The following is a 20,991-nucleotide window of genomic DNA, read 5'->3' on the forward strand; positions in this document are numbered from 1 at the left end:
GTTTCCTTTGGTAGGTTCCATGTTTCTATACCCATGCAACACAACGTCCTGTGTGCCTTGAGAGATCAGTCCAAATGGTCTAAAATGGCCGCTTCTTTTGAAAAAGGTCTGGGATTGAATGAGTTCCTAAATAGTTTTCTTGCCTTTACTTGTGTGAAAGGATTTTGTAGACCAGAGGCTAGGCAGATGACTCTCTTGCTGCCGCCAGTGACAGCTCGGCAAAGCGTGTCAACAAGATGCAAGAGAAGTAGGTCATGGATTGGTGTCTGCCAAGCTGTCAAACTGACGCCATTGAGGTGTTAGACTAGTTTTGATTGTTGCAGCAATACGGGTCAAGGTGTGTCCCTTGTTGGCGCAGTACGGGTGTTGGCAACCCTACGTGACACAGCACACATGCAGGGTTTGCCTCCGCACATGATCTCTTTTTGTGATGGGCTTTGAAAGGCGTCACGTGTTTTTTACGAAAATCATCCGATACTAATCTGTGGCCGATCGATTGGAGCATCGCTAGATGGACCTACCCTCATTCATTCAGCACATTCAGGAAGTCAGCTGACCTCATTCTTTGGAGGGTTAGAGTTAGGGGGTTAGGGGGTAGGGGTTAGGGGCTAAGGCAGCCAACCCAAAATTCAGGTAGTGACCGTTTTGGGTCAGGTAGCGTACAGAACCAGTTGGCTTTGGAACAGGGGTGTCAAGTTCCTTTTCATTGAGGACCGCATCACAGTTATGGCTGCCCTCAGAGGGCCACTTGTGACTGTCAATATACACATATAAATATAAATATAAATATGACTATCCAGTCCAGAGTGTACCCCGCCTCCCGACCAAAGATGGCTGGGATAGGCTCCAGCATACCTGTGACCCTAGTGAGGACAAGCGCTATTGAAAACGAATGGACGGATTATAATAATAATAATAATAACACAAATGGATTTGATTTCAAAAGTGCTTCACAATGAAGTGAACCCATGATTCATTCACTTCTCAGTCACACACCGGTGGTGGTAATCTACATCTGTAGACACAGCTGCCCTGGGGTAGTCTGATGGAAACGTGGCTGCCAGTTTGCACCAAACATTCATTGGCATTCATTCGCCCATGTGTGCAGCGCTGGACGACCCGCTCTACCTGCTGAGCCACTACGCATAAAACCTCACGGTGTGATTAGAGAATTGCCCACGTGTGTGATTCTTATATTTTGTCTAACTTGCTGCGACATGGGAAGTGAAGTGAATGTCAAGGTGACAAGCAGACGTTCAAGTATTATTTTGGAACATCTTGTTGCATGATCTGATAATATTCAAGTCCAGAAGAACCGCAAAATGAAAGAGCAAATAGATTTAGAAGGAAAAAGGTGGAGTGCATTATTATATACTATTAAATGACGTGGCAGTCCACATCTTTATTATTATTATTATTATTAACCTTTATTTAACCAGATAAAAACCCATTGAGATCAGGATCTCTTTTACAAGGGTGACCTGGCCAAGAGGTTAGCAGCACACGTCACAAGGGATAAAATATATAAATCTAAAAGATTACATACAATGTATATTAACAAACATACTTTGTAAAATGCAAGTGATTAGTAATAAAATCCATAAAAAGCTATTTAAAACAAAGGCACTGTTCTGTGGTCTCACGCTCTTTGTCCAACAGCAAGGACCGAAAGGCTCCAAAAGGAATGAGTTCCGAGAGCTTTAGTTCAGCCTGTAAAAGATTCCACGCTGTGGGGGCTGCAAAACAGAACGCTTTCTTCCCCAGTTCAGTTCTCACACGGGGAACAGCGAGATGGAGGATGTCACACGATCGCAGGGCATACTGACTTTCAGATCTCTGGAGTAAAGTACTTAAGTATGTTGGGACTAAGCCAAGCAGAGCCTTGTAAATCAGGATCAGCCAGTGTGTATACCTATGCGCACTTAAAGAGGGCAGTCCTGATTTTACATATAAGTCACAATGATGTGTAAGGCGACCATCACCAGTGACAAACCTCAAGGTGCTGTGATAGACACTGTTTAAAGATTGGAGACACTTGAGAGGAGCCCCCATATACAGCACATCTCCGTAGTCGATCAGAGGGAGAAATGTAGCTGAAACAAGCAGTTTCCTGGCTCCAAGTGAAAAACAAGTTCTATTTCTATAAAAGAATCCGAGTTTCACCCTGAGTTTAGAAATTAATTTTGTAATATGTGCCTTAAAGGAAAGCTCATGGTCAAGAAGGAACCCCAAATACTTATAATTAGAAACCAGCTGGATGGTGTTACCCTGAAGCGTTACAACGGTTGGCATGTTTGTTGGTAACACACTGGAATTTGAAAAGACCATGAGCTTGGTTTTTTCTGTATTTAAAACCAATTTCAGGGTCCTCAAACGAGACTGAACAACATTAAAAGCAGCTTGTAAAAAGTCAAAAGCCTGAGTTAGTGAGGGTGAACAGCAATAAATAATGGCATCATCGGCATAAAAATGATAAAATGCGTTTGGCACATCAGTACACAGACTGTTGATATATAATGAAAATAAAATGGGACCCAGAACCGATCCTTGGGGCACCCCTTTCAACAAATCCAGAGTAGTGGAGGTGGATCCTGCCGCCTGCACACACTGAGTTCTGTTGGTTAAATAATCAGAAAACCAATCGGTGGTGATTTTGATATACCACTGCTGCGTAAGATTTCAACCAAGAGTCCGTGGTCTACTGTGTCAGAGGCTTTGGATAAATCTATAAAAAGAGCTACACAATGTTTCTTACTGTCCAGAGCCTCTATAAAATCATTTAAAACTTTAAGACCGGCGGTAACAGTGCTGTGCTGTTTTCTAAAACCAGATTGAAACAATGATAAAATATTATTTGACACTAAGAAGTCTGTTAATTGATCACTGACGATCCTTTCAAATACTTTCGCTAATACACATAATTTAGAAATTGGTCTATAATTATTTATATTAGAAGGATCGCCTCCTTTTAACAGGGGAAGAACGAATGCAGACTTCCAAACTTTGGGTATTTTATTGCTGATAAAACTCAGATTAAAAATATGCGCTAGAGGCTCGGCAATAAAATCAGCAGCCAAATTTAAGAAAAAAGGGTCAACATTATCAGGTCCAGCAGCTTTTTTTGTGTCCAGTCTCCTCAGAGCACTCAGAACCTCAGAGGCAGTCACAGCAGTGAACTCAAAAAGACAGGTCATACCACCACTAACTGATGTTGGGACCAGGGGTGAGTTCACATAGGCTGGATCAGCTTTCGACAGCTCGGGATGTAAGGACTCAAACAAGGAGCCAGCAGAAATAAAATGATCATTAAAACAATTTAAGATGGCTTTCTTATCAGACACGGGTCCTGAATTAGAAATCAGAGAAGTTGGCAGGTCACTAGTCCTTTCATGATTAGTTGATTTTATGACCTGCCAAAATTTTTTGGGATCTTTTAGATATTTTGTTGATTCAGTCAAATAAAAGTCTGATTTAGCTTTTTTGATTAAAAAAGTGCATTTGTTACGAAGTTGCCGAAAACTGAACCAATCTGCCTCTGATTTAGTTTTTCGAGCCCTTGCCCAGGCAGCGTCCCTATCCTTAAGGAGGTTTCCTAGATCAGATGAAAACCAGGGATTTTTTCGTCCCTTCACCCTAAATTTTCGGATGGGAGCATGCCTATTTATGATGCGACTGAACTCATCGTAAAAATAATTCAAGGCCAGCTCAGCATCGTTGAATAAGGAGATTCTGCTCCATTTAAATGCGGCCAAGTCATGCCGAAAAGCTTGCACACAAAAATTTTTATAATCTCGTTTCAAGAGAATATGTGGCTTAGATTTGGGGATTTTGGTATTTCTTGTTGCTGCAATGGCACAGTGATCACTGAGATCATTTGCAAATACACCTATACTTGTGTACTTATGGGGGGTGTTTGTTAAAATCAGATCAATTAAAGATGATTTCAAATGATTTTTAGTGTTTGGGCGGGTTGGAGAATTTACAAGTTGAGTCAGATTTAGAGTGTCACAAAACGATTTAAGGTTGTCTGATGATGAGGTTAACCAGTCGAGATTTAAATCTCCGACCAAAAGCAGCTCACTGACGTTTAACCCAGCTACAAACGATTCGAGTGAGGATAGAGCGTCAGGAGATGCAGAGGGCGGCCTATAGCACCCTATGATAGTAAGAGTCTGACCAAGTGCAAAATTCAACCTCAGAGCAAGGACTTCGAATTGTTTAGTTATAGAGAGGGAGGATAGCAGGGTAACGTTATATTTATTTTTAATATAAATAGCTACACCACCACCTTTCCTTGGGCGATCGCATCGAAAGACATTATACCCACTAATTGCAATATCTTTGTCCGTTATTGATTTAGTGAGCCAAGACTCTGACAAGAAAAGGATATCTGTATTCGTCGATTGGACCCAAATTTTGACAAGATCCAGTTTAGGGACCAGACTTCTTACATTTAAATGTAATAGACCAAGGCCGGATCGAGCCTTGAATTCATCGGGAGTGCTAATGTTATTCAGGCCTGGCCCTGGATTTGGCTGGACATTCCCTGAGAGCAAGAGTAAAAGCAAAATAAGATAAGAAGATTTTTTCCTAGTAATACATGATGCCACAATGATATTATTTGGCCTCACAAGCATAAGAGGTGTATCTTCAGTGAGGGTAAAACAGGTTTTTAAGACAAAAGAGCACCATAAACAGAGCTGATTAAAATCATTTTGAAGTAATCCATGAGATAGTAACAGTGACAGATTCGGCAAATTAAGAAGAGCCGATGACCCAGTGTCATCTGGCCCCCGGGCCTTGCGTTTGACCCCTGTTTGCTTTAGAAGCATGGGGGGTGGAAAGACAATCCCCACAGATCACTCGGCTCGACATGAAACTGGCAAGAAAAGGCAAGCTTGGACACTTTCCAGACAATTAAGCAGCATTAGGAAAGCAAGTAAACAAACTATGAGTGTCACGGCCGCACAGCGAGGACGACAAGAGAGACAGCAGGGAGACAAAAGTTGCGCTTTCTCCTGCACTAGCGGGAGGAGTTACTCTCCTTGCTCTTAATCCTGCCTGGAAGTCGTCTTTATCTGCTGGCATGTTCGCATGTTTGACAGAAAGTGGGTGCTTCATAAGCTGGGCATGGCAAGCAGGCTGGCACACTCGTTGGTGACCTCTGACCTGGACAGGCAAGGGCTTTATATAACCCTGCAAAGCACCTAAAATGACCCTCAAATGTACCACACGGAAGCTTTCATGCTGATATCTACTGCACAGGACTATAAGAAGTGGCTTGATACTGTTCGCTCGTGTGAATGTGTGAGAATAACTACAAAAAAACGCACTTCATTCACTAACCGCACTGCACAAAACCATGAGAATTGTGTGTCATACCGTTTCTGCGATATGAGGGAAAGTGGAGGTCCATCGCGGCCCCGTCCGGTGTTATTCCTCACAGCCGGAACCGGGCTTCCATGTGTTGCCAGTGACTATAGCCAAGAAATGGATCTATTTGTCAAATTCTCAACATCTTCTTTCCTATGTGCTACTTAGATTATTTGGCACACAACATTCTGGGCTCCAGGAAGCACTTAGTAAAACTTTTACCTGATGAAAAAGCCCCCATTAAGCTTCCAGACCCCCCCCCCCCCAAAAGGTCAGAGAAGCGCAGCCATGTGACATTGACACTCAGCAGGCAGCCAATCACATTATGGCACGCATCATCTATTCACCAAGTCTATTTATACGTAGACTTTGACAAACATGAAAGAGTCCAAACAAAACAAGCTGTCATCGTCCCGAGGCCGAGCGTTTTGTTTCTTGTCAAGAACGCAAACGCCAGGAGCTGATGGGACGGCGCAAGTAATGGGACGCGGCTAAGAGGAGCGATGTCTGCTCCGTGGAAGGTAATTGCGCTGCGCCGGCCTTTGCATTTTACATCAGGCGTGGGAAATGGATAGAGACGGCCCTGAATGTCCTCTCGTACGTCTGCTTACATTCTCGCGGCTGAGTGGCCAGCAGATGAGCTATTTTCTCTGCAAGGATGAGACTAGCAGCACAGGTGCTTGACTTCATTCTTTATGACCGAGACGTGGGACCAGGTTCTCATCTTGTCTTGTCTTTTAGTCTTTAGATGATCATTCATTCCCAGAAGGAAAAAATGGTAGAGGTCTGCCGCAAACAAGATGTTCTGAAATGACTCATATTTCGTCACCAACTTCATTTATTTGCACAGTTTGCAACAGGTCCTGCAGGCGCATGGAGTCTTACTATATTAGTGCCCTAAAATAATAATATCATTGAACGTGAGTTGGCTTGCATCACACATGTATCAGTTTGTCCATGTTAACACAGTGAATGGCCCAAGCGCTAAAAAAGCCCAACAGGTCCTTCTGATCGCTGATAGATGAGTAAACGTTGCCAGGTCCTGACCAAAAGCAACAAACCAAAGCCGAAGGGCAGCAGCTTTCAAGTGGAGGATTCAGCGTTGACTACAATATAAATTGTGCACCCCCTGTGTAACGAGGGCTTAGACACATGCGATAGTGATGGAGTTCCACAGGGATGTGTACTAAGACCAATAACAATTGTGTTTTTCAATGTAACGGGTCACAGATCACTCCTGCCATTTAAGAAAACCAAATTCTATTTTATTTCAACATTCTACTCATGATATGAATTATTTAACATGAGCCTGTTAACCCTGTACAGAACATAAAAATATCCTTATCATTTATCCTTTATCCTTTATCCTTATCATCATAAATGATGGCTGTTTCATGGCTGAATACGGCCTATTATTGGTCACAAATATGCATATTTATGCACATTTTGCATATTATTGACCTAAATTAAGGATTTTCACACAAAAACAGCAAAATGAACAAAAATACAAATACAAAGCATTCAGAAGATGCATTCAAAGATGTGATATGTAGTATTGTACACTGGTCTCTAGGTGTCAGTAATGTTTCATTGATGAGACAACAGCCACCACAATCCAGAAAATTATGTCTTATATGATCTAGTTCCTTTTATTATGTCTACTATATTGGATAATAAGAGTGTAAAGGTGACTTTAGGGGTGCTATTTCATATTTAGAGGGCTCTAATAATGTTAAAAACATATTTAGAAGGAGGGAAACAGGTTTTCTGTGTCTTATATGTTCTATTTCCTCTTATTATGTCTACTATATTGGCTAATAGGAGTGTAAGGGTGACTATAGGGGTGTTATTTCATGTCTAGAGGGCTCTAATCATGTTAAAAAGTGTATTTAGAAGGTGGTAAACAGGTTTTCTATGCTCTAGCTACAAAAATATTGGCATTTTGCGGGAATGTACTTACCACGTGGGGTCTGGAACCAATGAACTGCCATTAAGGAGGGATGAATGTACTTCTATGTCTCTGCAGCAAAGTTGAACTCAAACTTAAAACCGTTCATTTAAGGCAACAATGTTTTCAAAAAGGCACAAAAAGAGCTAAGCTTGAAAAAATGATCGTGTCATTTGAGCGCTGACATCTGCCAATGTGTTTGTGATGGTGTTTACATGTTCAGGGCGGATGTTAATGACAGCAAATTCCATCTACTGTAGTTTTATCAATGCAGATGAAATCATCAAAGCTGCTCTCCCGCTTCTACAGTACAATCTATTTATCTGGTGCAGTCATAGGCGGGGGGCACCGTGTACTATCTTAAAGATCTCATACAGTAGAGGAACAAGTGTGGTACTCTCTGCTGTAATGGGTGTGAGATGGAAAGGACACCTTATACTACAGTATTTTGCTGTGGATATTTGTCTGTCTGTGTGTATAGCGCGGAACATGCAAGTATAAACACAAAGTCTCACAGTCGTCTTGCATTATGAATGGAATATTTACACAGATCTGCCCCCCCTGGCGCCGTGTTGTGTTTTGTGGAGAAGCGCTGCATATTTAAGGAGAGCAGCGGAGGGAAGGAAGGTTTTATTGAGAAAGCGAGATGAATCCAGAGGTGATGAACAAAGCAGGTAGATCTCTGCCCTTCTGTTCCCTGCAGCTCTGTGACTTATCTGTGGCGTCATGGTCCAAGCCAGATTCACTCATTGATGGCCCTTGGAGGCAGCAAATCATCATGCAGGGGCTACAAATAGCAGCAAATTGCATCAATCCGCTGACTCTCTCCTTCCAGACAGACAAACTATGTTTGTCACAAGAGTTCTTCCTGCCTCAAGACTTTTTATTACAGCAAAGTGGACGAGACTGGAACAACAGCGCCTCTGCTGGTTGGAGCCAAGCAGTGCTCTATTCGACCTCGGTTGCCTTTACTTCCACACAATCCACAGCACACTTAGGCTGCGTTCATACCTGCGCTTCCGTACTCTGAACTCAACCAAAATACAAAAAAGATATTTGGTGCACACTTTTGTGAGGTCCGCTTAGCGTTCACGCTGCTATTTCTGTCGTGGCAGCAAAGGCAGTGCAGTAAAGAACGTATTCAGTAATCCCTCGTTTATGGCGCTTCATTGCTTCCTGACCCCACAGCGATAGTCCATTTCTGCAAAGTAGGGTTGAATATCACTAAATTCAACATTTTCATAGTTATGGAAGACACCTATTTTTACCTTAACATTATTAGAGCGCTCTGAACATGAAATAACACCAGTAGTCACCTTTACACTGCTATTACCTGATATAGTCGACATAAGAGAAAATAAGACATAGTAGACATAAATAAGATAACATAAAGTCACATATTGGCAGTTCCTTGTTGTTTTTTTTCTAGACAGCGTACTTCCTTGCGTCTTTAACTGGCTTTACACTCGTATTAGCCAATATAGTAGACAGAATAAGAGTAAATAAGCCATGGGAGATGTAAATAAAACTCTGCTGGAGCAGTGTCGCAGTAAATGTGTTCCCTAGGAAACCTTAGGAGGAGTCTAGTTCCTGTCTCACCCAACACTGACACCTAGTGGCCAATGTAGAATACTACATTCTCAATTACAATGCTTCTTCTGCCTTGGATTTGTATTTTCCTTTATTTAGTTAGGTCATTTAGCCATTTTAAGCTTGACAATGCATACATGTTTGTAAAACCGTGACATAGCGAGGGACTACTGTACTGTACTGTATTGTACTGTACTGTACTGTACTGTACTGTACTGTATTGTACTGTACTGTACTGTACTGTATTGTATTGTACTGTACTGTACTGTATTGTACTGTACTGTACTGTACTGTACTGTACTGTATTGTACTGTACTGTACTGTACTGTACTGTACTGTATTGTACTGTACTGTACTGTACTGTACTGTATTGTATTGTACTGTACTGTACTGTATTGTACTGTACTGTATTGTACTGTACTGTACTGTACTGTACTGTATTGTATTGTACTGTACTGTACTGTATTGTACTGTACTGTACTGTACTGTATTGTACTGTACTGTACTGTACTGTACTGTACTGTATTGTACTGTACTGTACTGTACTGTACTGTACTGTACTGTACTGTACTGTATTGTACTGTACTGTACTGTACTGTACTGTACTGTACTGTACTGTACTGTATGCAAAAGATTGGGCCCCCCTGACAATTTCCATCATTTTCATGAATAAATCAATGTACATTTCCATCCATCTTTTGTGCCGCTTATCCTCGTTAGGGTTGCGGGGGTGTGCTGGAGCCTATCCCAGCTGACTTTGAGCGAGGGGCGGGGTGCACCCTGGATGGTTGCCAGCCACTTGCAGTCAATGGACATTTGGATCTATTATTTCATTTTGGTACATCACATATTTGATGGACACAAGACCAAAACACCAAAACAAAATTAGACAAGTGCAGAAATTTGGGCACCACAGTGGTGTTGTTGATTTGAATACCTCCATCTACCTGGCATCGGTTAATTACAACACAAAACAGGCTGTCAAAAATAGCACATTAATGGCAGTAACTCATTTGTTTCATTAATTACGGAAACATTTGGAGCGTAATGAACGCATGCACACCTTGTCAAGCCACCCGTCTCTGTTATGATGACAGACGGGGGCTCAAAAGCGTCCCCACAGAGTCTGATGTTCTTTTAGAACTTTATTCTGACCCAATGTATGTACAGTATGTATCTCCAACTCACAAACATGTCTGCAGTCCTCCTCAGAACCACACTTCCTCATTGTCACAAGACCACAGCGAGGTGCATTCAGGGACACTCCGAACATCACAACAACATCTTTAATGTGCGTGTAAGTTTGGTCTAAATAAACAGAAAGACAAAGAAAAATAGGATGTGGATATTCTTCTCACTCACTAGTAGGCCTGTCACAATATTCAATAAATCCATTAATCGAATTATAAAAAAAACAACAAAGTTGATAATTGTGGGGACCTCAATAAACTGACATGTGCATCTCGCAACATTGTAAAAGACATCCGACCATCCAATACGGTCATATTGCATACATTTTATGCCATACAATTAATGAAATAATCGTCTCAAAAAATGCTGTCGATAGTATTGATTATCGACGATCATTTGTAGCCCAATTATCGACCAGCAAAATGTGTTATTGTGACAGGCCTACTAACCAGCGTAACTCTTACTAAGGAAGTACAATTTGCTGCTTTTAAATATGCTTGGAAATCCCAGAAAATACAATCCACACTCAAAACAGTGCAGTCAACTTAAAAAAATGACACAGTGTGTTTGTACGCAACCCCTCACGGCTCATAACAACGCGGCTAAACGTGTGATTCGAATGTGTGTGACGTGTGTGCTATCTTTTATCATGATTGACATTTTCAGCCCATTTGGAGCTGTGAATACATTGAAATATTTACAATATGCCATTTATGTTTTTGTTCATGAAACACAGTAAAAATGGGCACATTTCACGCATAGCTGCAAATGGGGATTAATCATGATTCATTCATTTGAAAACTGTGATGAATTTGATGACAATTTTGAATCATTTGACAGCCCTGGTTATGTTATATGGTTTTAAAATAAGTGTTTTTTCAAGATCTTTCAATAGAACACATTTTAGAGTGGTAATTATAATACCGTGAAACTGTGATATTTTTCATCATCATCACCATCTCATAGCGGCCCATGCCTACAATGCAAATCAAATATTGTCCTGCTATATTTACCGGGTTAGACACGAGTAAAAGCTTCTTCGAGATACCTGAAAGACAGCACTTCCAGTGTATACTTGCATTTCTGCATGCTTTTTGCTGTCATTTTAGCACATGCGAGTGCTCTGAGACCCATCTGTCCAGCGCGGTGTCCGCATGTTGGGGTTCAGATGTCCACACGTGACCAAATGAACTCAAGTGGAAGAGCAAACGCACCAGAGTTCCTTTGAACTGAACCAAACACCAACGTGTGAACGCACCCTTCATTATCAATGAATGGATGAATACATCCAAGCCCAATAGGAAGCGTACGCGACTGTACCACCGCATTCAAAACCACTGCAGAAAGCACATCATGTGTATCTTACCCATCTGCAACTCTGCAAAGGAAAGCAATTTCTACAGCACTCTATCAGGGGGAGGAGATGATAAACGAGGGGTTGATTCAAGCCGCTGGAGGTACCATCACAGTAGCATGCGTGTACAGCTAACACATATTACCTCTTCTCTCAATAGTGTCCTAACTCTATGAAAAACATCCTCATGCTACTGCAGGGAGGGGTGGAAAGAAAGGTCAGACACCAGCAGAGGCAGGGTAAGCACAGGGGATCACTTAGGCTGGAGGACATGGAGGGAAGTTAGACATTCACCGCATGCTATCATGATAATACTCATTAAACATATCACTGGGCTTCTTAACGCAAAAGTGCACTTTTTTAGAGTTTTGCCTTCGTCCACAACCCTTACATGAGACATGAACACACGTCTAGTAGATGTAATCACAGAAATGAGACATGACACACAGAAAACCTGCTTACGATCTTCTAAATACGCTTTTCAACATCTTTAGAGCCCTCTAGACATGAAACAACATCCTTATAGTCACCTTTACACTCCTATTACCCAACGTAGCAGACATAATCTGAGAAAATAAGACATAGAAAACCTAAATACGCTTTTTAACATCTTTAGAGCCCTCTAGACATGAAATAACACCCCTACAGTCACCATTATACGTATTTGTATTATCCACTATAGTAGATATAATCAGAGAAAATAAGACATCTTAGACATAAATAAGATCAAATATTGACAGTGGCTATTGTCTCATCAATGCATTGTAATGGCTGCTTACACTCCCATTTCCCAATATAGCAGCCATAATAAGAGTAAATAAGCTACCTAAGAAGTAAACAAAACTCCTGTTTCTGTGTGTCACAGTAAATGTGTTCCCTAGGGGACCTTATTGGTGAGCAGACTGATGTGTGGAGGACAGGAGGTAACATTGGAGGTACAGAGTTGAATTTCAGCTTCTACATCTTTTTCTTTTCTGTGCCTTCTAAAGACATAAAAACAGATAAAAAGAGGCAGCTGAGAATGCCAGTAATGGGACACACCTATTCCACCTATAAAACCTTCTGACAAAACCTCCAAAAAGCGCCAACCAGGCTTCATTTCCATAGTGTGAGCTGCGTATGACCCACATTGTTATTATTATTGTTATTAGCATTGTTACACCCAACACTCCGTTACTGGCATAGTGACACATCGCCACACCACAGCGGCTAGCTACTAACCGGCTAGCGACTAGCTTCACCACACACTCGCTCACAAAGCCTCAAAGGTAACGCTACACATTGGAGCTGCCGCCACTGCTGCTGTGTTGTTGTTTTTGATGCTAGGTGTAGCGTTCCTTTCTATGTTGCTATGTGACATCAATGAACCCAGGAAGGACGTTCCATGTTAGTATTCCATGTTATGATGAATGTAGCTGATACTACACGCTCACAGCACGGATAGAAAACCACTACACCTTGTTGGAGCTTTTGGAGGTGTTTCCACCACATAGGTGGAATAGGTGTGTCCCATTACGTACATTCATTAGATGCCTCTTTTTTTTAATCTGTTTTTATATCTTTAGAAGGCACAGAAAAGAGAAAGATGTGTGTTCATGTCTCACATATAACGATTGTGGATGATGGGCAAGATAGGCTCTAAAAGGCCGAAATATCACCTCTTTTATCTGCTTTATTTGGTGTCATGGAAACATTTCTGTGAATTTCATCCATAATATACGGTGGGACCTTGGATAGCAGGTTTTTGGTTAACATCCAAAACTTAAGCCAGAATTTTGCCACGCTTTGTGTACATTTTCCATTTGGTGACTTGACAAGATACTTATTCTAAAAAGTTAGTGTTTCAAATGGAGTGGGGAGGAAGGACAAAGAAGCCCAAAACGTACCACTATTTTAGGCCTAATAATAAACTAATATAACAACCACAAAACTGACATCATTTATTGATTGAATTCGTTTTTGAACAAATAATAATAATAACGTGAGGGACGACTGTGAACGACAAATGAAAAGAAGAAATAAACATTTCAGCTTACTTTTACGTTCACTGAAGATGTGATCCTTCCCAAAGACAACATGTGGCAGCGAGGCGCCACGAGGACGCCCCCTTCCTGCTTTGCTTGGATTCAATGGTGTTTCTCACGTCTTTGGCTCCATGTTTGCTCACTGAGCTGAGAACCACTGTTGACTTGAACAGAACTCATGGCAAAACAGGAAGGTGGCACCTCGCTGCCGCATGGTGTCTTTGGGAACTCTACTGTATTACGCTTCCCTGTCCTTTTTTGTCTGTAACAATAATCTAGTACATGTTGGGGGGAGGGGGGAGGAATGAAAGACTGCTAAGTGCGGAGGCTTGGGAGGTGTTATTAGTTCAAGCACAGTACGAAAAAGAGAGAGAGAGGTGTTGGTGAGGTTGGTGTGTGTGTGTGGGGTGGGGGGGTGCAGGTGGGGGGGTGTTCGCATCAGCAAATGAAAACAAGGAGGGGGTGAGAACAAACCTTCGGGCTCAGCGCTCTCTTTGTGGACGGCTTGCTTCAGCGGGCAGCAGAAGATTTCGTGACACTTAGCACGAAAGGGGGAGCCTTTACTCCTTATATCCGCAGAGTGGATGGAGTCCTGCCGTAACATAATGTACTCCTGGGTACCTGGGGCAGCATCATCCTGGACTGCGGCGGTGCCATAACAGAATGAAGTGGGGTTAGAAAACTCACCACACACGTAGAAAGAAAAGAAAAACAACAACAACAGAAAGAATATGCTGAACATGTACGTCACCTTCACAAGAAAGAAAGAAAGAAAGAGCATCAAATCAAACACAAGTCAATGGCAAACAAAAAGAGTGGAATAGCAAACAGGGCCCTGTGATTTCCGCTAAATTGTGGTTGGAATTTACTGTTAAACGCCACATTTGGTGGAAGTTGACATCATGTGAATGAAATGAGGAGAAGGAACGTTCCCTGGGGAAGTATTTCCCCGGCGGGCCGCTCATTCGTGGAGGAATCTCATCCCAAACATTGAACCGCCTTGTGGGGTGGCACAGGTCAGGTGGCAGAGTGGCCGCCTCCCAACCTGAAGGGTGCGGGTTCCATCCTCCGTCCTCCCATGTAGCCTTGGGAAAGATACTGCCCCCCCCCACCTGATGCTGGTGCTCCTGATGCTGCGTCATCAGTAGGCGAATGTGCTCGCAGGGTCAAAGCGCTTTGGGTGCCTTGGAGGCGGAAAAGCGCAAAACCGGTGAAAGACCATCTACCGTCACTACGCCAACTATGGGTTGGGCACACGAGCGACACCTACGTCACGTGCTGTGATAGTTCTTATTAGTCTTTCAACGAACAAAAACAAGCATACTTGTAACATACTGGGGGTTGTTTTCTTCGTTTATTCAAAGACTTTGTATGGTCTTTCTTCGCCAGGACTGATCTGCGTAAAAACCGCAGACGTGTGCAGACGCACCACACGTGGAGGTCATATCTGCTCGTGAAGAAGCACCAGCACAGTAAAGCATATGAAACCAAACAGTGTGATATTTGAATGTCAACCGCCATAACGCAAAGCACAGCGCAATGTTGGCTTCATGTAGGGCGGGGGGCGGGAACCTTTTTGGCTAAGGGAGCCATGAAGGTCGCATATTTAAAAATGTATTTCCGTGAGAGCCGTATCGTATTTCTAACATTGAACACAACTAAATGCGGGACTATAACAAGTCTCTGACGTTGTTCTTTTCAATAAGCTACCCAGCAATGAAGAAATGCGACTTTTGGTGCTGCAGGGTTTGGCACCGTACCGGACTCCATCCCGTTCTTTCATTTCTCGTCTTCTTCGCCAAAAGGCTTTGCTCTGCAGAGTTGGCTAGCTGGTTAAGAGGAGGCAAGTTTACATTTTGACTTCTAAATGACCCGGATAGGCTACCGCATTATCCAGTAATAATCGAATTTTGGTGTCTGACCCAGAAAATCTTGTAAGGACAGCTGGCGCTGGCTGCGGCAAAGAATGGATGAAAATGCATATGAAAGTTTATTTTATTTTTATAACATTTTATATTTTTGGTTATTTTATAACATCATTTAATATTTTTTATAATATTTTGTTATTTTATATTTTTTATTATTGTATAACATTATATTTGTTTTTTATTTTATAATGTTTGATATTTTATAATGTTATTATATATTTGATAACATTATTTTATATGTTTTGTTGTTTTATATTTTGGTATTTTTAACACTGTACTTTAAAATTTCAGTGAAAAAAAGACGAAATGAAACAATTGAAGGTGTTATGAAATGCGGTCATCTGGCTCCCAAGCCGCAGGTTCCCTACCCCTGATCTCGAAGCTTCCGCTAGTTTTTGTTTGTTTGGGTCTTTTTAAAATGCAAAAATAGCATCCATCCAACATATCTTGCTAGCAAATGTTTCAGTGGTAAAAACCCCCAACAAGAAACCAAGAAAAGAGGGCTTAGAATTCATCCACCACAGATTTAAGGTAAAAAAAAAAGAAAGGTTGATTATGTTCTCATTTCTCCAATCTTAAGGTTTTTGAGAAGGGGGGGTTGATGTATACTGTAAAAAATGAAAATGGAATTAGGGAGGAAAGAGAAGGGATTTCATAGGGCCCAGTATGAACAAATACAGTACATGAATGCCACGGCGGGCTCTGAGCAGGCAACGAGCTGCAGCAGCGGTTGCATGAAGCTGCAAGGCAAGCGTGCGGTCTGGGTGACATCATTAGTAGTCCACTTCCTGTACACCGCTTTCACTTCCATTCACAGGCAAAGCAAGCAGGTGTGAAGGCATGCACAGGCACTGTCCCGCTCACACCGGGCAGGGGGGTGGCCACTCACCCCAAGTCATGCTAAGCACACACATCAACAAATGTGTCTAATTCTGTTCTGGGATCCTGTGAAAAGCCCTGTGTGTGTGTGTGTGCGTGCGTGTGTGTGTGTGTGTGTGTGCGTGTGTGTGTGCGTGTGTGTGCGTGCGTGTGTGTGTGCGTGGGTGTGTGTGCGTGTGTGTGTGTGTGTGTGTGTGTGTGTGTGTGTGTGTGTGTGCGTGCGCGTGTGTGTGCGTGTGTGTGTGTGCGTGTGTGTGTGCGTGTGCGTGTTGCATCTGTGCTCTTGTGGGCACAGGCCCTGCTTGGCACCAATCAGTGACCCACTTTCACTACGCTGTTGATGGATTAGCAACTAACAAATCAGGCCTTCTTTTTTCTTGATGGATTTAAGTGTGCCATCTCTAAAAATGGAAATGACTACAGAGGAGCCAACATCAAAAAACCCAAAATATCTCAAGTATCATGCGTGTGCACAATGGATTTATTTCAATACTTAAAAAGAAAAAAGTTCACTGATGTCACATCATTAGGTACGCCAACTGGATTGGGACCAAACACAAGCGTTGTATGAACACGTCTGCCTTTACGAGGACGTAATTCAACAATACACTTCCCCTCGTTTACGCTGCTTACGTGCTGCCACACCCGACAGTGCGGTACAATTCCTTATTTAGAAATCAAATATTTTCACAGTTAGGGCATAAAACATCGGCGGCCTTCTAAATAGAAACATTAGAGCCCTCTATACATGAAATAACACCCTATAGACACCTTTACACTCCTATTACCCAATATAGTAGACATAATAAAAGAAAAGGCATAGGAAACGTGGTTACAACCTTCTAAATACAGTTTTTAACATTATTAGAGCCCTCTAGACATGAAATAACACCCTACAGTCACCTTTATACTCCTATTACCCAATATAATTACTTTTAAGAAAAATACAATGAAAATATACATTATAATATATTGCAATCTACCCATAGTGTATGCTAGCGGCCCCGCCTCCACCCACCGAGAGAAACAGACTGCATGACTGGCAAAAGGGCTCTGTGCCTTCACGCTGTTGTTCTATGGAACAAACTCTCTTCCTGCCTGTTTGGCGGCAAGGCAGGCACATGGCAATATATTGAGGCTGGCAAAATGATCAAATTGATGTTCGTTTATTGTGTGATGACATCATTTATTTGTTGTTGCCCCGGGCCTGGTGCCCACAAGACATGTATTTTCTGAACGAGAACGTTTGAATCTGTCAAGGTCTTGTGACACCCCCATTCATGAATAGAGTTGTTCAAAACCGTGACAGAGTGAAAATGCAAAAGGCGAGGCGAGGGATGACTCTATGCTTGTTCCTGCAGTTGTACTACATGCAGGGCATACTTTGGACTCATACAAATATTAGAATAATGACCAATTAAACAATCATAACATGACAACAACGGACTAAGAGATCCCGCCCCTTTGCTTCCAACTTGCACCGTTTGTGTGTAAACGCCATAAACCACACAGCAACACAAGCAGGTAATCAGCGCTGCTTCCATTGTCCTTCACAGGACATACCCTACATCCCTTTGACTCATCCAGCCTCCTGAATAACCCACACTGACGCCCCCGCACCAACATAAAAGGGCAAGAGAACCCCCCCTCCTCACACAGACACACACAGGAGAGGAGAAAAGCCACCACTACTAAAAGTTTAATGAAGGAATGAGAGGATATATCATAGTTTCCCTTGCATGAATTTGACCCCGTTCTACTGCTACTTGAGGCCCCCCCAGGGATGAACACGGGACTTTCAGCATGTAGCGAGGTGAACTGAATCTTACACTTGGTACAAATAGATGAAAAACATCATCCAAACGGGATGGTCCTGCATGGCAAATGCAAATGAGTGCAGATAAAACGTGAACTAACTCCCACAGCAATCACGCATCTCATCACCACAGACCTCAGATCAGTTACAGATGTTGCCTACATCGCGCTTCACCTTTTGCGGATTCGCTTTTTTAAGTGCAATTTTGCATATTTTTTACCAGCATATGAACGCACATTGTGTTGTGCGTCCTTGTGGCGTATTAGATGTATCTGTGGGTCCTCTGTTGTGAGTGTCTGTTGTTGTATTTACTACTGCTACCAGCAGAGGGTGTTGTATACTCATGTTGAAGACGTGTAGTCTCCACCTGGTCTCAGTACGCCTTTACGTGCCTGTACCAACATATTAGGAACCCACAGTAGACAATAGGCAGCTAAATATAGAGGCACCAGAGTCCTGATTGGCTAAAGGAGAACCCGCCCATTGTGTTCTACGTCCTGATTGGCTGTAGACCTTTGTCAATCAATCTCCTTTTCCTGTCATGGTCAATAGTTGCTAGCAAACTAGCTAACCATGTGAGCTGCTTGCTAGCTGCCAATAAGAAGCGTTTAGTGTTCTACACCTGACTTGCTTGCGGTCCATCAGTCAGTTGCAGTCAGTAAATACGGGTGTTTTGGACTACATCTATTCTAGGACGTTACAAACCCCACAGTTTTTGCATGTTTATGTTGCTTGTTGAGAGCGGCAACCCGTCCCACTTTTTTTGCCCTGCTGCGCACGTCCTACCCTTCTGCCGCGCTGCACAGCACTCACACGCGACTCGTCGTGTTTTAGTCATCAAAGAGCCACGCTCAACTCATCACCGTCACGTTTTCATCAGAAAGCTTTGTTAACAAAACAATTCTATCAAAGTTGATGACAACAATACAGTTTAGTGTTCCCTCGCTTTATCACGGTTCAGCTTTCGTGGATTCTTTTGTTCAATTTTAGTGTTTTTTTTAACTGCGTATGAACGCGGTTACAGTCTGAGCCTGGCCCTTTAAGAAGAAGTGCATTGTGCTAAGCTGGGTGTCTAAGTTGGCCTCTTTCGTCTGTCTGCACCGCCCATTGTCTTCTGCGTCCTGATTGGCTGTAGACCATTGTCATCAACCTCCTTCACGTCGTCCTGCCGTGTCTCCTGTGTCATGGCTAGCTTGCTTGCTTGCTGTCGATGAAACGTTGTGCGCCGGAAAGGCGGAGGAGGATGCTAACTTGTGGACATGCTGGAGGAATGTAGATGTTACGTGGAGTCTTTGGCTGGAGGAGGAGTACTGCAGCAATATGTCTGAACAAGGATACAAAAACGCGACAGTACAGCGGAACGGCGGCAAGACGAAGAGGCGGAGGAGTGAAATACATGTGAGTCACTTAATAACTTCTTGTGTCCAAACTAGTAGCTTGATCATTAAAATTCAAATGAAGGTTTGAACTTTTTGGAGTGTTTAAACAAGAGAGAAATGTGAGAAAATGTTATTGCCTGTCTGAGAAAAGTGCATAAAGTGTGTGGTGGGGGCTTTTACAGCCTTAAAACATACAGAATCACAATAAATAAAGTTGGCTACTTTGCAGATTTCACTTATTGCGGGCTATTTTGGGAACCTATCCCCCACCATAAACGAGGGAACCCTGTACTATTAATAGTGACGTCAAATTCACTCATCAGAGGGAATAAAAGCAAGTGATGGAGTGCGGCAGGAACACAAACAAGGGGACGGTGGGTGGCGACCATCTTTTACAGCCTGTCTCCTTCATCTTTGGCCCAGCCTTGATGAAGAGCGCACATCGGGATTGAAAGGATGCGTGATGGACGACGTAGCGCAGCGCGGGGACCTCACTCCCGATGGGATCAGGTGGCGTGTAGTGAGCTGTCACCCGGGTTCATTATGGTCCATGATCTACAGGCACCGCCGCTGCCACTCTGGACCTTCAGCACACTGCAATAGATGTCCTTGCACCCCTGACAGGAATAAATCTCTGCGGAAAGGGAAGTCAGTCCACATAGGAGGAGGACGGTTGAGCCGTAACTTGCTTGGGTTAGTTGCTCATCTACAGTATTTAGGCCCCGCCTCCCCAAACCTTTGACAGACAAGGTATCTTCATGCTTTATTTATGGCTGATGTGCTCAGTGGTGGCAATATTTACTACATGAAGCATGGGGCGGGTGCTATGTGTTGATTGTGTTGTGGAACATCAAGACAAGGTGTTACCTAACAGCGCGTTGTGAGGTCGACACCCCCCCACGCTCACGATACCTGTCTTATGTTCAAATGCAGTTGAAGGACGTGTCTTTCCAAGTGGATTCCGGGAGAATGAGCTTCCGATGGTGACGCACGTTGTGCTCAATTTACGCAAGTCATGGCTTCCAAGCAGCAGGAATGGCAGGCAGTGCTCATCATCATCTGGGGGGCTTTGGGCGGAATCAAAATAAAATTTGTCTTAACTCACTCATTTTTCTAATCTCATGTCTTTTTTCAGGCTTCCACGGTGGCCTCGTGGTTAGCGCTCGCTGGCTTAACCTATGGCTCTTTGGATGACTGCATCCGACTCTCAGGCATCTATTTTCATGCTGAAATTTTCAAGCAAAACACTGCAGAAATCAAAAATAACAAAAATTGTTATGCTTTTTAATCCATTCATCCACAAAACTGAGCTCACGACTCACGAGCGGCACGGCTCACCAAGGCTGACACAACAAAATCTAAAAAAGGCAAAAGTCCAAAGTAAAGTAGAAGTAGAGCGCATAAAGTCGCTGTTGAAACCGCTTCCATTAATCCCACATAAACGTAACGGTCCAGCATTGTCCCGGCGGCAGTGCTGTGCTTAAGAAGCCTGCTGATTGCTAACCAGGA

General features: G+C 42.8%; 1 protein-coding gene across 3 annotated transcripts in view; it reads right to left on the bottom strand.

Annotated features, from left to right (window-relative positions):
- fgf13a (fibroblast growth factor 13a) overlaps positions 1-20,991 on the bottom strand; it is a 126,203-nt gene that overhangs the window by 53,451 nt on the left and 51,761 nt on the right. For 2 of the 3 annotated variants that reach the window (XM_054792407.1, XM_054792405.1), the window contains one exon: positions 13,955-14,122. The exons of the other annotated variant lie outside the window; for it this stretch is intronic. In XM_054792407.1, coding sequence (XP_054648382.1) covers positions 13,955-14,122 — 168 coding nt within the window. The remainder of the gene's footprint in view (positions 1-13,954; positions 14,123-20,991) is intronic. 3 annotated transcript variants of the gene reach the window in all.

This window comes from Dunckerocampus dactyliophorus, chromosome 11, assembly GCF_027744805.1.
Source record: "Dunckerocampus dactyliophorus isolate RoL2022-P2 chromosome 11, RoL_Ddac_1.1, whole genome shotgun sequence".
Taxonomy (NCBI): Eukaryota; Metazoa; Chordata; class Actinopteri; order Syngnathiformes; family Syngnathidae; genus Dunckerocampus; species Dunckerocampus dactyliophorus.